This window comes from Artemia franciscana, chromosome 13 (assembly GCF_032884065.1).
Source record: "Artemia franciscana chromosome 13, ASM3288406v1, whole genome shotgun sequence".
In the NCBI taxonomy this organism is placed as follows: Eukaryota; Metazoa; Arthropoda; class Branchiopoda; order Anostraca; family Artemiidae; genus Artemia; species Artemia franciscana.
In genome coordinates this window covers 7,738,398-7,752,012 of record NC_088875.1, presented here as the reverse complement: position 1 = coordinate 7,752,012, position 13,615 = coordinate 7,738,398, and the positions used below count along the sequence as shown (strand labels likewise).

The 13,615-nt window shown below is 36.5% G+C and overlaps 1 protein-coding gene across 6 annotated transcripts in view; it reads right to left on the bottom strand.

The window, feature by feature from the left end:
- LOC136034471 (3',5'-cyclic-AMP phosphodiesterase-like) overlaps window positions 1-13,615 on the bottom strand; it is a 387,364-nt gene that overhangs the window by 260,305 nt on the left and 113,444 nt on the right. The window contains exon 1 of one of the 6 annotated variants that reach the window (XM_065715669.1): window positions 10,219-10,638. The exons of the other annotated variants lie outside the window; for them this stretch is intronic. Within the exon in view, the coding sequence (XP_065571741.1) occupies window positions 10,219-10,613 (395 nt within the window). The 5' untranslated portion in view covers window positions 10,614-10,638. Of the gene's footprint in view, window positions 1-10,218; window positions 10,639-13,615 lie in introns of those variants that run through there. 6 annotated transcript variants of the gene reach the window in all.

Genomic DNA, 13,615 nt, shown 5'->3' with positions numbered 1-13,615 from the left:
GAAAGTTTATTACCACGAACTGTTTGACAAAAGAGATCACAGGAGACTTAAAAAAAAAACTACTACCGCAACTGAGAGTAAATCGGAACGACTGCTAACGCGCAAAAAAAGAAATAGATAATAGATGGAAAGTATATATCTACGAGATATTAAACTTTCCTGCTCCTGCAGATCCCCTAGATATTTTTCCAATTAGACATAAGTACAGAGCAAATTAGTTTACATGAAGTGAACATAATACTACGTAAACTAAAAAATGGAAAAGCAGCTGCCATCGATCGTATACACCCTGAACTAGTGAAATACGGTGCTGGTGGTCTAGCTAAACCGCTTCACCGAATGTTAATGAATTAATGGGAAAATGAGGATATTCTCACAAATCGGAAGAAAGGGAAAATAGTGAAACTGTTTAAAAAGGGTAGAAATACTGATTGCAAAAATTGGTGAGGTACCACCCTACAGTCTGCAGGAAGCAAAGTCATCTGCCAAGTGCTTTTGAATCGCATCCAAACAAAAGTTAACACCATAATCAGAGATGAATAGCGTGGCTTCCGACCATGTAGGTCATGCGCTGACTTGATCCTTAGTCTTAGAATACTTATTGAAGAATCAACTGAATAGCAGACTGATTTCATAATGGCTTTCACCGATTTCTTGACGGCTTTCGACCATAGATTTTTGGTGAGGAAAATATTGCACTACTATGGCTTCCCTGATGAAATTGTCAGAATTATAATGGCGGTATATGATGGACAAATGTGTGCCGTTCGAACGGATGATGGGAGCTTGACTGAGTGGTTCAAAGTCAATTCAGGCAAAGGATATCAATATTTGATATCAAGTAGTTCGTGGTGATAAACTGTAGTAAGGAGAGACCCGGCTCAAAAGTAACCAAAACTTTAAGAGACGGAATTTTGATACGTATAGTTACATCAAAAGAATCGCATTTTTATGCTGATTTTAAATATATAAGTTTCATCAAGTTTAGTCCTACTCATCAAAAGTTACGAGCCTGAAAAAATTGCCTTATTTTGGAAAATAGGGGTAAACGACCCCCAAAATTCGTAAAATCTTAACCAAAATCACACAGTCAGATTCAGCGTATCTGAGAACCGTACTGTAGAATTTTCAAGCTCCTATCTACAAAAATGTGAAATTTTGTATTTTTTGCCAGAAGACTGATCACGGATGCGTGTTTATTTTTTTTTTTATTATTATTTTCTCAGGGGTGATCTTATCGACACAGTGGTCCTAGAATGTCACTAAGGGCTCATTTTAACGGAAATTAAAAGTTCTAGTTCCCTTTTTAAGTGAACAAAAAAATTAGAGGGTACCTAAGTCAGCGGCTCCGAATTCTTAGATAGCCATTTTATTTAGCATAGTCAAAAAACTTAATAATTATGTCTTTTGGGACGACTCATTCTCGCACAGTCCCCGTGGGAGGGGCTGCAAGTTATAAACTTTGACCAGTGTTTACATATAGTAATGGTTATTGGCAAGTGTAAAGACGTTTTCAGTTTTTGGTGGAGTGGTGGGGGGGTTGTGGGGAGATGGTTACTTGGGAGGATCTATGCATGAAGGAGTTTGTCATGGGGGAAGAGAATTTCCATGAAGGGGGCGCAGGATTTTCTAGCATTATTTAAAAACAATGAGAAAATAGATATGAAAAAGTTTTCTCAACTGAAAGTAAGAAGTGGCATTAAAACTTAAAACGAACAGATATTATTACGTAGATGAAAGGGGTTGTCCCCTCTTCAACACCTCACTCCTTACGCTAAAGTTTGACTCTTTCTCACAATTCTACTTTTTAAAACAATGAAAAACTTTAGCGTAAAGGGACAACCTCTTTCATATATGGAATAATTTCTGTTTGTTTTAAGTTTTAATGTCGCTCCTTACTTACAGTTAAAAAAACACTTGCTTTTTTATTTAATTTTGTAAGAAAGTCAAGAGCTCTGTATTATGTGCAGCATAATCTGGTGGTAATATTTTAAGATCTGCATGATCCATTTCTAAACATCGAGGTATAGCTCTTGCTGAGGCTTTACAGTGTTTGGCTACCTCATTGATTCCTTACTAGTCAAAGCGACTTTCAATTTTTTTTTAATGGTAGCTGCTACTTTCGTCTCAAATGAAATGAAAGCTGTAATGGAATGAAAGCTGCTGTAGTTTGTAATGGAAAGCTGCTGCTTACACTGTTTTTGAAGCTTGTGTATTAATTAGTTTTTTGGGTGTGTTGCTAGGCAGTGGTTGTTTGATTCAAAAATTAGTGCAATACTGTAGATTGCTTGCCCCCATTCTTCTATAATAGGCTCACCAACAAATATAATTTCTCTTACTGTTATAATTTTTCTTATTTTTTTGGAATTCTAAATAATTTTAATTAAAAATCTTTGGTCACTGTTTTATTTTGAAGAATTTTGCTTAAGGTACTTAGAATCTTCATTTGTAACTGTTATTATAATTAATGGGACAGAGTTGCGACAGTTCTCAGCGCTGAATCTTTGAGATCCTCAAAACTCAAGAAATTACTTAGAAACAAATCATTAAAAAGAATTCGACTTCAAATGACATGAGCCTGTCTTTAAGGAACAAAAAATACATTTAACAGGCGTTTCAAAAACAAAACAAAGCTTCAGTAATGGCACTTGAAGTTACAAAGAAGAAGAAGCTCTATGCAAATGCAGAAACCCCAGTCAGACCGTGTTTATTAAAGTCCATTAAAATAGTTCTTGAAGAAGCGAGTGCAGTCAACATCTATAACATATCTTTGTCCAACATCACACTTCGAAGACGCATTTCAAATATGTCCTTGGATGAGATGGGACAAATTTATCTTAAAGTAAATTAGTCTTCCGCTTTTCCTTTTCATCCTGATGTCTCCACCGATGCTATTTAACGTCCCCAATTATTCGTCCTTGAGATATATTCACCGATAGGTCATCAAAGTTTCTGTTTTCTAGAGAACTAAACACTGCTGCGAGATGTAAAGACTTAAAGAAGATGATAAGTTCATTTATCGAAAGAAATAGCCTACAATCGAGCAACTTGTCTGGAAGGTGTACCAATGAAGGGCAGAACATGCTTTGATTTAGATTAGTCTTTCAGACGAAAGTCATATAGTTTGCTCTGTAATCAAAAAATACGTATTACATTATCCACCTATTTCCTTTGCTATTGAGACTCTTCCAAACCTTTGCAAGAAGCAGATGACCCTTTGGTGACAATTGTCAATGACATGAAATCCAATGTTTGTCTCCAGAGGCGGAGCTACGGTTTTTAGCGACCTAGGACAATGTTGGTTTGCCCCCTCCCCATCCCAACACTACTACAGCATGTGTAATTAGTCATATTGACAAAAAAAAATATCAGTTCCCTTCTTAGAGGCTGCACCCATGGACAGCTATCCTCCCTTGCCCAATAGCTACACCACTGCTTGTCTCGTCGAAGAACGAAGCAACATCATGAGAATTGATCACGAAGTTTTTACTTCCTGCATTGCTTTTCACTAGTTTTCAAACGCAAAATATTTTGGCCGAGTCACTGAATTAAAAAAAAATAACATACAGCTTTTGGAAATGAAAAGAAAACATGATTTTCTGACACAATTAAATGACGATATTTGGATCCAAACAGTACTATATTTATCCGACATCTTGGATAAGCTATTTTTAAAACTACAAGTTAAAGAAACTCAGATCATCTACTTCAAAGGCAAAATTTAAGCATTCAAAATTGGCACTATAAAGTAAACATTTTGAAAGTTTGTCATGTTTGTGCACCATTTCACCGAATCAGAAGAATTGAAAATATAATTGGAGTTAATGCAAGGGATGAGTTTGAAGCGATATCCCAGCTCTTGATTCTGGAATTCAACATTATTTCCCAGAGTTCCATGAACAATAAGCTGCTTTAGTCCAAAATTCAAGTCATCTATCCTTAAGTGCTGCCGATATTCTGATCCCAGACATTCACATACCCCCTAGGACACGATGAATTTTAAGATTTTATGAAATGGCTCTTCATGTATTCCAAAAAAAAATCGTAATCTTTATTTTTGTGTTGTGTACAATGCGTTTTTCTCATCCTATGTGTCAATACTTTCTTTTTGAGTATTCGTACATATGCTTCTTCTTCCCTCTATGATACTGGCTTGTCAACTCTTTTGTACATTAAGACAAAAGCCAGAGATAAACTGGATATTCAAGAATATTAGACTGATTTTCATCACACTCAATGATCAAATCTTGATCAAAACACAGCAAAGAATTATGATAACTGCTCAGCTGATACAAGCTCAATCACTACGCTGACAAATAATAGAATATTGTGAAAAAGAAGGGGAAGGGGAATACCTTCAAAAATTGAAATAAGGTTACGATTAAGGAAAGGCTGATAATCACTGACACAGATATAGCTCTTTGAGCTCTTAGACAGTGTATTTTAATTGCAGTTATTATTACCCATATGAATTCCATAATCCTTTAGACTTCAATACCAAAGTTTAAATGGCTCTTACAAATACAATCTTACAACCCTACAATGAATTTATGATTGTAATCCCCAAAAATTCCTTTTGACTACGCTGGCATTTATTGGGGTTATTCTATGTTAGGGGTTTTATTTATTGGGGTTTCTGTTGGGGTATATAACCCCCAAAATTCCTTTTGACTACGCTGGCATTTATTGCGGTTATCCTCTGTTAGGGGTTTTATTTATTGGGGTATATAACCCCCAAAAATTCCTTTTGACTACTCTGGCTTTTATTGGGAATATTTACAATCCTCTAGCTTTGGTCAAATTCTGGAAATGAGAAAAGATATTTTCAACAAGAAAGGGCAGACATCAAAAGTTCACTGGTCTTGACATTCCTCGAATTTTCTTCTTAGTGATCATATTGCATGAATATCAGAAATGTCAACGCCATGCGAAGAATATAACACGAACATTGTCAAGAATCTATTAGTTATGATAAATTTGAAATATGCCCCTCGACTACTTTAAATTTTAATATAGTCTCTTTTTTTGCCACTTGGTAGTGTGGCAATCTACTTCGCTTTGGAATCTTCACTAAGTACCCTTGATTTATAATCAGGTGACTATTTTACTTATGGAAATCAACACCTCTATTTCTTGTTTGACGTTGGAACAGTTTGCCGTTTCACGTAAGGAAAGCCATTCTTTCTCTCCTTTGTTCACTCTATGCCCCCTTTTTTCTCTTATGTGTCTCTTCTTAAGAAAGATAAAAGGAAGAACGAATAAATGGAAAAAAAATCCCGTCGAAAAACCGATTTTGTGGGTGATCTGCCATGGGATGAAAACGTACTTCTTTCGTTTTTCGCTTCCTCCCTCTACATCCGCTAAGAAATCCTTGAGTTTTGCAATATATAATCTGACATACTGTTTGGTTTATTTATTTTGAATTCTTTAAAATTTTATTTTTTTTTATCTCTTTGTCAAATATTACACAAGAAACACGGCTGTCCCCGAGCGCAGCCTTAGAACTGAATTTGTATGCGGGAGCTAAAAACCCTGGCTAAGCTTCTGGTTTACTGACTTCCACGCATATCATGCCGTCATAGAATGGTGCTGTGAGCGCTATAAAATAGCTGACCCTTGTTATCTCACTTTTAGCTTTTTTTTTGTACTGGTTTTTTCGAGTTCCTGTAGTGACGGTGTCAGTAACAAAGACTTATTGTTCCTGACCTTGTTTAGTGATATTGTCATACAAATTAAATACGAGATCACCTTATTTGGTGGTGGTGCCATCTAATATAACAGCGCCATTAAGTCTTTAGACCATCTGGAAAGTCTAGCCCTATATTTGTGCGAGATTAAAACCAAATACCCTAATAAATCCATTTACTGCTGAATACAGTTGCTCAGGGACTACTAATTGGTGTTATAACCAACCAAGCAGGTATCAGCAGTTTGATGAAAACGCTCATTAAAATTTGACTTTCTCCATTTTCACCACTAGCACCATCCACCTTCATTCGTTTAAACAATCTTGAACTGCTGAAAGCTCAGCCAGGATGTGTTACGGATAGAAAAGAAGGAGGCGGCGTGGAAAAAGAGCTCGAATACGAGTTAAAATTAGACAAAGGGACCATCCCAGTAAAACGGTTGAGACAATTGTCTCTGACAGAAAGCCCAATTACCGACAACAAAGAGACAGCTTTTACATAGAAGTAAACTTTTCGAATCAGAAGCCTCCACTCTATCTCGCAAGATATGACAGAGACCCGCACCCAGAAAGCTCTAGGCTGTCCCCACCAACTCTGTCTCCCGTCACGTACAATGCAAAGAAGCGTTTTCCCACATTCGTGCTTTGTAACGCCCGTTGTCTTTGCAATAAAATAGATGAGATCGAATTAGTACTACGGCGGAACAATGTTGCCATTGCAGACATAACAGAAACTTGAAACCTCATTGAAGTGACAGGAAAACTCACCGTTTATGCCCTATATCTCAGAACAAGACAAGCTCTTGGCAACCAGAGACTCTGCGGTCGAGTAGCCCTTTGTGTGCATGAAGATATCCCTATGAAGGAGCTATGTGAACTTCAAAGCTTTGGACATGAGGCTGTGTCGATCTAGTGCAACCATCATCCATGTGGCATGCTTACTCATGCATCATCTTTGCTTCAATCTATTACCCTGAAAGTGCTAATAACGCCACAATTCAGCTCAAATTTTTTCGGTGTTTTCACAAAAGAGTGTACGGAGCCAAATCTTGAGATTAATAGGAACAAGTCGAAGATAGCACGCTTTAGCCCGCTAATAAGCAATGTTATGGAGCCAAATGTTCCATTCCCTCTACCAAACAGATTCAAGATCCTTGGAGTTACTTTCTCCAATGACTTCAGCTTTGCCGCACATATCGAAAGCGTGGTTAAAAGTACAATTGCTAGTCTACAGACTTTGAACGGTAAGCGTAGGTTCAATGGGAACAGTTGCATATTAAGTATGCAAACCTAACGTACGTGTGCCCCATTCTGGAATAAGTGTGCCCTGTTTGGGTGCCCTCAGCACCTAGAACAGTGTACCTTTGTCAGGAGCTTAAATTGGTTCAGAAGCCAGCGGTATCGATCATCTTGGGCCGCCGTGACATCGCCTTTGAAAAGGCTTTGGAACTGCTAGGACTGCTGTCACTCCAAAACCGGTACGAAACTCTGACAATGAGTTTCGGAGAGTTCTTGCTTTCTAAATCTCAGCACTGTGACATTCTACCTATTCAACCTCTACCATCAAGAACGAGAAAGCAAGAAAAGTTAGTTCCCGTTAAAGCAAGAACAAGCCGATATGGTAGTTCTTTCGTCTCGGTTTGTCGAAATGTACAATAAGAGTTAATGTTTATAGTTTGATTTATATTTACAAGTGTAGTTTGATTTTGGATATGTTTTAAAGAAACGCAAAGCAGCGATAGCTGTCAAGTTTTTGCTATTAAACCTGTCTACTACTACTACTACTACTACTACTTATATACTAATTTAGGCCCACTAGAACTATTGCGGATTAATTGTATCTTTAGAGCTTAAAATAAGAACTTAAATAGGTTCATTACAGTTTTGTATTAGACAGATCTTCTTATGAATCTACATAGAATGTATGATTTAGCTCGGATAAAAAGTGGTAATATAGAGAATCTCGAAGCGTATTAATTTCCCTCATGTCCACCGATTTTCAACTAAGGCAATTTTCAACAAAACACATTTTAAGCTAACCCAAATTAAACGAGTATATTTTGTTTTTTTGCTAAATGCTTAAAAAAATAAAGCAATATTGTGTTATTTAGTGTTTTATTTCCCGACCCAAAAGATTTATTGTCAAAAATTATTTCGAAATTTGATTTTACCACACCACAATCGGGCTTCCCAAGATAATAAAACAAGATGAATAGACGATTCACTTCTAAACGAAGCTTAAAGTTATTATTGTAGTTCCAAAGTGACATATCCATGGGGAACCCCATTATTAATTCAAAAATTAAAAATAAATAATTTCAATTATTATCAGCCTGAATATGCAGTTGCAGCTAAATAACAACTAAAATAGGGGAAATCGTCGGATATGTATGGGAGGGAAATCGATGTATAAAGAACTCCTCTATCACTGTGCCAATGCCTATCCTTTTGCAATAGGACCCCCTATGTAAAAATTAGTATCCTTCACCACGGCTCACTTGTCACTTGATCCAGTTTCTAGGGAATAATTGTTCTGACGTTCTGAGTAAGACAAGCTTTCCTTAGATAGCCAACTGAAGCATCCTCTTTCTTTTGACATAAAAAAATGCTAAATTTCCGCTAAGAGTGTGCAATGAAGATGAATAGAATAGGGTTTCAAATAGGCTTAAAGCTTTATAGTCTTAAATATGACTATTTTGATGAAAGAATAAGATATATTTTTGGCTAAATCTTCTATAGCCAACGAATTATATGCATTATATTCTGGTTTTCAAGGGCTAAAATTGTTTTCATTTATTCATTCTTCCTTTTGACTTCCTTAAGAAGGGGCATACGAGAGAAAGAAGGGGTATAAGGTGAAGAAAGGAGATAAAGAGTGGATTTCCTTACGTGTAACGGCAAACCATTCCACCTCAAACAAGGAATTGAGGAGTTTATTTCTATAAGTAAATTAGTCACCTGATTATAAATATAGGGTACTTAGAGAAGATTCCAAAGTGAAGTAGATTGCCACAATACAGAGCGACAGAGAAAGAGAGACTATATTAAAATTGGAAATATTCATGGGGCATATTTCGAATTTATCATAAATTAAACATTTTTGACAATGTTTGTATTATTTTCTTTGCATGGTGTTGACATTTCTGATATTCGTATAATATAATCACTAAGAGGGAAATTTTGGAACGTGTTGCATGTATCGTGAGCTTTATTTGAACCTTATGAGTTGAAAAACGTTTAGAGATTAAATTAATTTTTTTTAACTGAAAGTAAAAAGCAACATTAAAACTTAAAAAGAACAGAAATTATTTCGTATAAGAAAGCGGCTGTCCCCTCCTCAACGACTCGCTCTTTACGCTAAAGTTGGACTCTTTGTCCCAATTCTACTTTTTAAAGCAATAAAAAACTTTAGCTTAAAGAGCAAGGCGCTGAGGAGGAGACAGCTCCTTTCATATGCGGAATAGTTTTTGTTCGTTTTAAGTTTTAATGTTGTTCCTTACTTTCAGTTAAAAACTTTGTTTTTTAATTTAATAATATGCCTAAACACAATCTCCTTACTCACGAATTTATCTCTTTACCCATTTAATTACTTATGGTTGCAAGTTTCATTCTTAATTATGAGTTTGAAAAAATATGTTTTGAAACACATATGTTGCTACGTCAAGTTCAGTGGGTGTGCCAGGGATTCCTAAGACCTGTTTTTTTTTCTCTTGAGCTTAGAAGGATGAGGGATCACCTGACACATGGTTTAAAACCAAAATTTGGTTCAAAACCAAAACCGACATGAATAATCACAGGAACAGCTATGACTGAATATTCTAATACCCAAACAAACATAAATGACAATCAATAATTAATCCCAATTCCTAATAAACAGATAGAACCCAAAGTAAGTACACTGTTGCTATTCTCTCAGTCCCACAAATCCCGCTAGCAATGTCATAGACCCTACATTGGTGACAGAGATTTAATAGAAAAAACTACCACGAAAATAATATATTATGATCTGAACACGTTTAAAGAGCTTAAAAAACCAAACTAAAGATTTAGGTAATAGCATAGATATATTTAAAGGTGTTGAGAAGACAATATGACAAATGAGAGAGGTAGATTATAGGCCAGGGGTAAATATAGACCAGTAGAACTGCATGGTCCTTTTTTAGCCCTCCTCAAACAGCTGCTCAGTTATAGACTAAAGAGTTCTTCAATAAAGATAGACAATTCCAATTGAAAGAAAATATGCAGATACATACAAAGTGAATATGAACTGGGTGACAACAGTAACTTGATTACTTAAATCCTTCTAACATGGATTCCTGGCAATACCCCATTACCCATAAGCTATGCAATGCCTCCTTATAGTTACTAACTTTTTAAATATTCAAATTTGATTCAATCCAAATATATTATCCCTTGTCCTCGTCAACAGTTGTTGGGATTTCGGGTTTTTTCTTGATACCTAAAGGAAATCAGACATTCTAAGAGATTTGGAAAAAAATAGCACCCAGGGAAAAATAACAATCCGAAAATACCTTGTTCTAGGCTTGCTTAGTCTTTTGTTACCGAAAACAAGACTATCCCTTTTGGTCCGGGGAAATGCAGCTCTTAATGTAGCTCCGACACCAGGAATAACAGGACCACTCAATGACTTTATTCTTTGGCCATTATAGCTTTCATCCGATGTTTGGCTTGACGAATCAATATAAGTAGCAGTAGCAGGAAGGCTGACGCTCCTGGACGTTTTCTCAGCGTCAACGAGAGAGATCAGTTTGTCTTTAATCAATGGTTTTTCTAAGTCACTTTTTTTCTCTGACGTTGTTACACTGCACTTTTCATCACGTACTATTGTTCGATATTTGTCTGCCATCTCCCGAAAAAAATTAACTACTGTAAGCGCCATTCCGGATGAGCAGCTAAGGCTATTCATGAGTTATAATGTGGAGATAATCACAATTTTAGCATTTGAGAGTTTGTGAGATAAAAAAAAGTCTAAATAGTTGGGAATGTTAATAGATGACCCAAGTACTTTGCGTCTGGAAACAAGTTTCAAATGATATTCCATTAAATACTGGGGGGGGGAGGTAATGTGGAGTAAGTTGGGGAGGTGGGGGGGTAATGTGGGGTAAGGTGGGGAGGGGGTAAAATATTAAAAAAGGCACATCCAAAATTTGTTTATGTGCATTTTTCTTTGCACTTTACCAGTCGAACAAAAACTTAGGGGGTCAAACCCCGAGTCCCCCTTGGGTCTGGTCTGGTTTGACGGTACCTCAAAAAGAAAGTATTATATAAACGAATCTTCGATGTGTTTTTAAGTTTTTTTGCAAAACCCCCACCAAGAAATTCTTTTGAATCCCACCTCCCCCTCCCCAAAAAAAGATCCCGAATATGTCTCTGCTCTCTGATTTAATGGCGGTTTTCTGCAGAAGATGCAACGACAGATAAAATGATAGAAACGAATAAATGCGAAGTAAATAAATGCTAGTATGCAAAAGGTTAAGATAATATTCTCAGAGCTACTGATGCCAAATGCTGTATGAATGATTATCGATGCTTCAGTGCCCAAATATATTTTATAGGGACAAGTAATAAGCCTGTTGTGTTAACTTGTGGCAAAGGGGAATTTAACCCTGGGCCCCGTATTGACAAGCAGAGATTAGTCATTGTGCTGTCACAAGATACTTGAGCACAATAATTTGATAAATAATTATAAAAGGTTCGGGTAAGGTTTTGGGTAAGGTTCAGGTAATAATATTCGATTTCTCTATCAATTCGAGCCTTTGGGTAAGGTTCATATTAACGGACTGTTCAGGTAGCTTAGAACGTAACTTATCTCTATAGTCAGAATAGTGTCCTGAATACAAATTTAACATTCATTTGTGTCGGAAACGAACTTCAACCCCGCCCCTATATATGCTAATTTAGGATATACATTTGCACATTAGGGAGGTAAGGATAATTATATCATTAGGGAGGTAGAGGTAAAGTTTATTTCTGATGCAAATGAATGCCAAATTTGGATTTAGGATGCAATTTTGACTTTAGAAGTAAGTTTGAACTCTACCCGCACCACTCTCCCTACTCTCCCTAAATACTGGGGGGGGGAGGTAATGTGGAGTAAGTTGGGGAGGTGGGGGGGTAATGTGGGGTAAGGTGGGGAGGGGGTAAAATATTAAAAAAGGCACATCCAAAATTTGTTTATGTGCATTTTTCTTTGCACTTTACCAGTCGAACAAAAACTTAGGGGGTCAAACCCCGAGTCCCCCTTGGGTCTGGTCTGGTTTGACGGTACCTCAAAAAGAAAGTATTATATAAACGAATCTTCGATGTGTTTTTAAGTTTTTTTGCAAAACCCCCACCAAGAAATTCTTTTGAATCCCACCTCCCCCTCCCCAAAAAAAGATCCCGAATATGTCTCTGCTCTCTGATTTAATGGCGGTTTTCTGCAGAAGATGCAACGACAGATAAAATGATAGAAACGAATAAATGCGAAGTAAATAAATGCTAGTATGCAAAAGGTTAAGATAATATTCTCAGAGCTACTGATGCCAAATGCTGTATGAATGATTATCGATGCTTCAGTGCCCAAATATATTTTATAGGGACAAGTAATAAGCCTGTTGTGTTAACTTGTGGCAAAGGGGAATTTAACCCTGGGCCCCGTATTGACAAGCAGAGATTAGTCATTGTGCTGTCACAAGATACTTGAGCACAATAATTTGATAAATAATTATAAAAGGTTCGGGTAAGGTTTTGGGTAAGGTTCAGGTAATAATATTCGATTTCTCTATCAATTCGAGCCTTTGGGTAAGGTTCATATTAACGGACTGTTCAGGTAGCTTAGAACGTAACTTATCTCTATAGTCAGAATAGTGTCCTGAATACAAATTTAACATTCATTTGTGTCGGAAACGAACTTCAACCCCGCCCCTATATATACTAATTTAGGATATACATTTGCACATTAGGGAGGTAAGGATAATTATATCATTAGGGAGGTAGAGGTAAAGTTTATTTCTGATGCAAATGAATGCCAAATTTGGATTTAGGATGCAATTTTGACTTTAGAAGTAAGTTTGAACTCTACCCGCACCACTCTCCCTAATGTGCAAATATATACCCTGCAGTGGTATATCTAGGGGTGGAGATAATTATCTCGGACGCAAATGCATATTAAAGTTGGATTCAGGATGTAATTCTGACTATGGGGGTATTTATTTCTTAGCTACCTGAATAGTCTGTTAAAATAAACCTTACCCAAATGTTCGAATTGGTAGAGAAATCGAAAAATCCAGCTTATTTGATTAGTTCAGTCTCGTCTAGTAAATTGGTTCGTTTATTTAGAAATGAGGTAGAACGAATAAGCACTGATTTTCCACCGTAACGATAGAAGCCAATACGAATTATGTAGACCAAACAAGCACTAGTTATCCATTTAAATTAAAGTTTTCCACCGAAGAGGTAACGATAGAAACAATTCAATTGAAACTGGGTCGATAGAGTGCACTCAATGTTTCTACTAATAAAGAAGAACTAAACTTCCCATCTCAGGTATCTTGAAAAAAAAGGTTCTTTTGCGCTTGCGAAAATTTTATGTGCGTAAAGGTCTTCAAGGAGACTTTTTATCGTAGGATTCATCTGCGTCAAGGGATACATAAACGAATTGACGGAATGTCAATTCGTTTAGAAACAAGGAAAAATGAAAATATACATGAGGCTGCGCTAACATGATAGATAAATGCAGTTGTATAGGGGAGTATATCAGATTAAGGTATTTTATAAGAAACAATAATGTGTTGTGTTAAGACACAAGAAGCTTTATGTTTTACCGCATTGGCAAAAAAAGCTAAATCTGTGGTGAATCTTATGCCTTAGTCGTCCGAAGCAAACAATAATCTTTGCTAAACTGTATAATTCAACAGCACTACCATA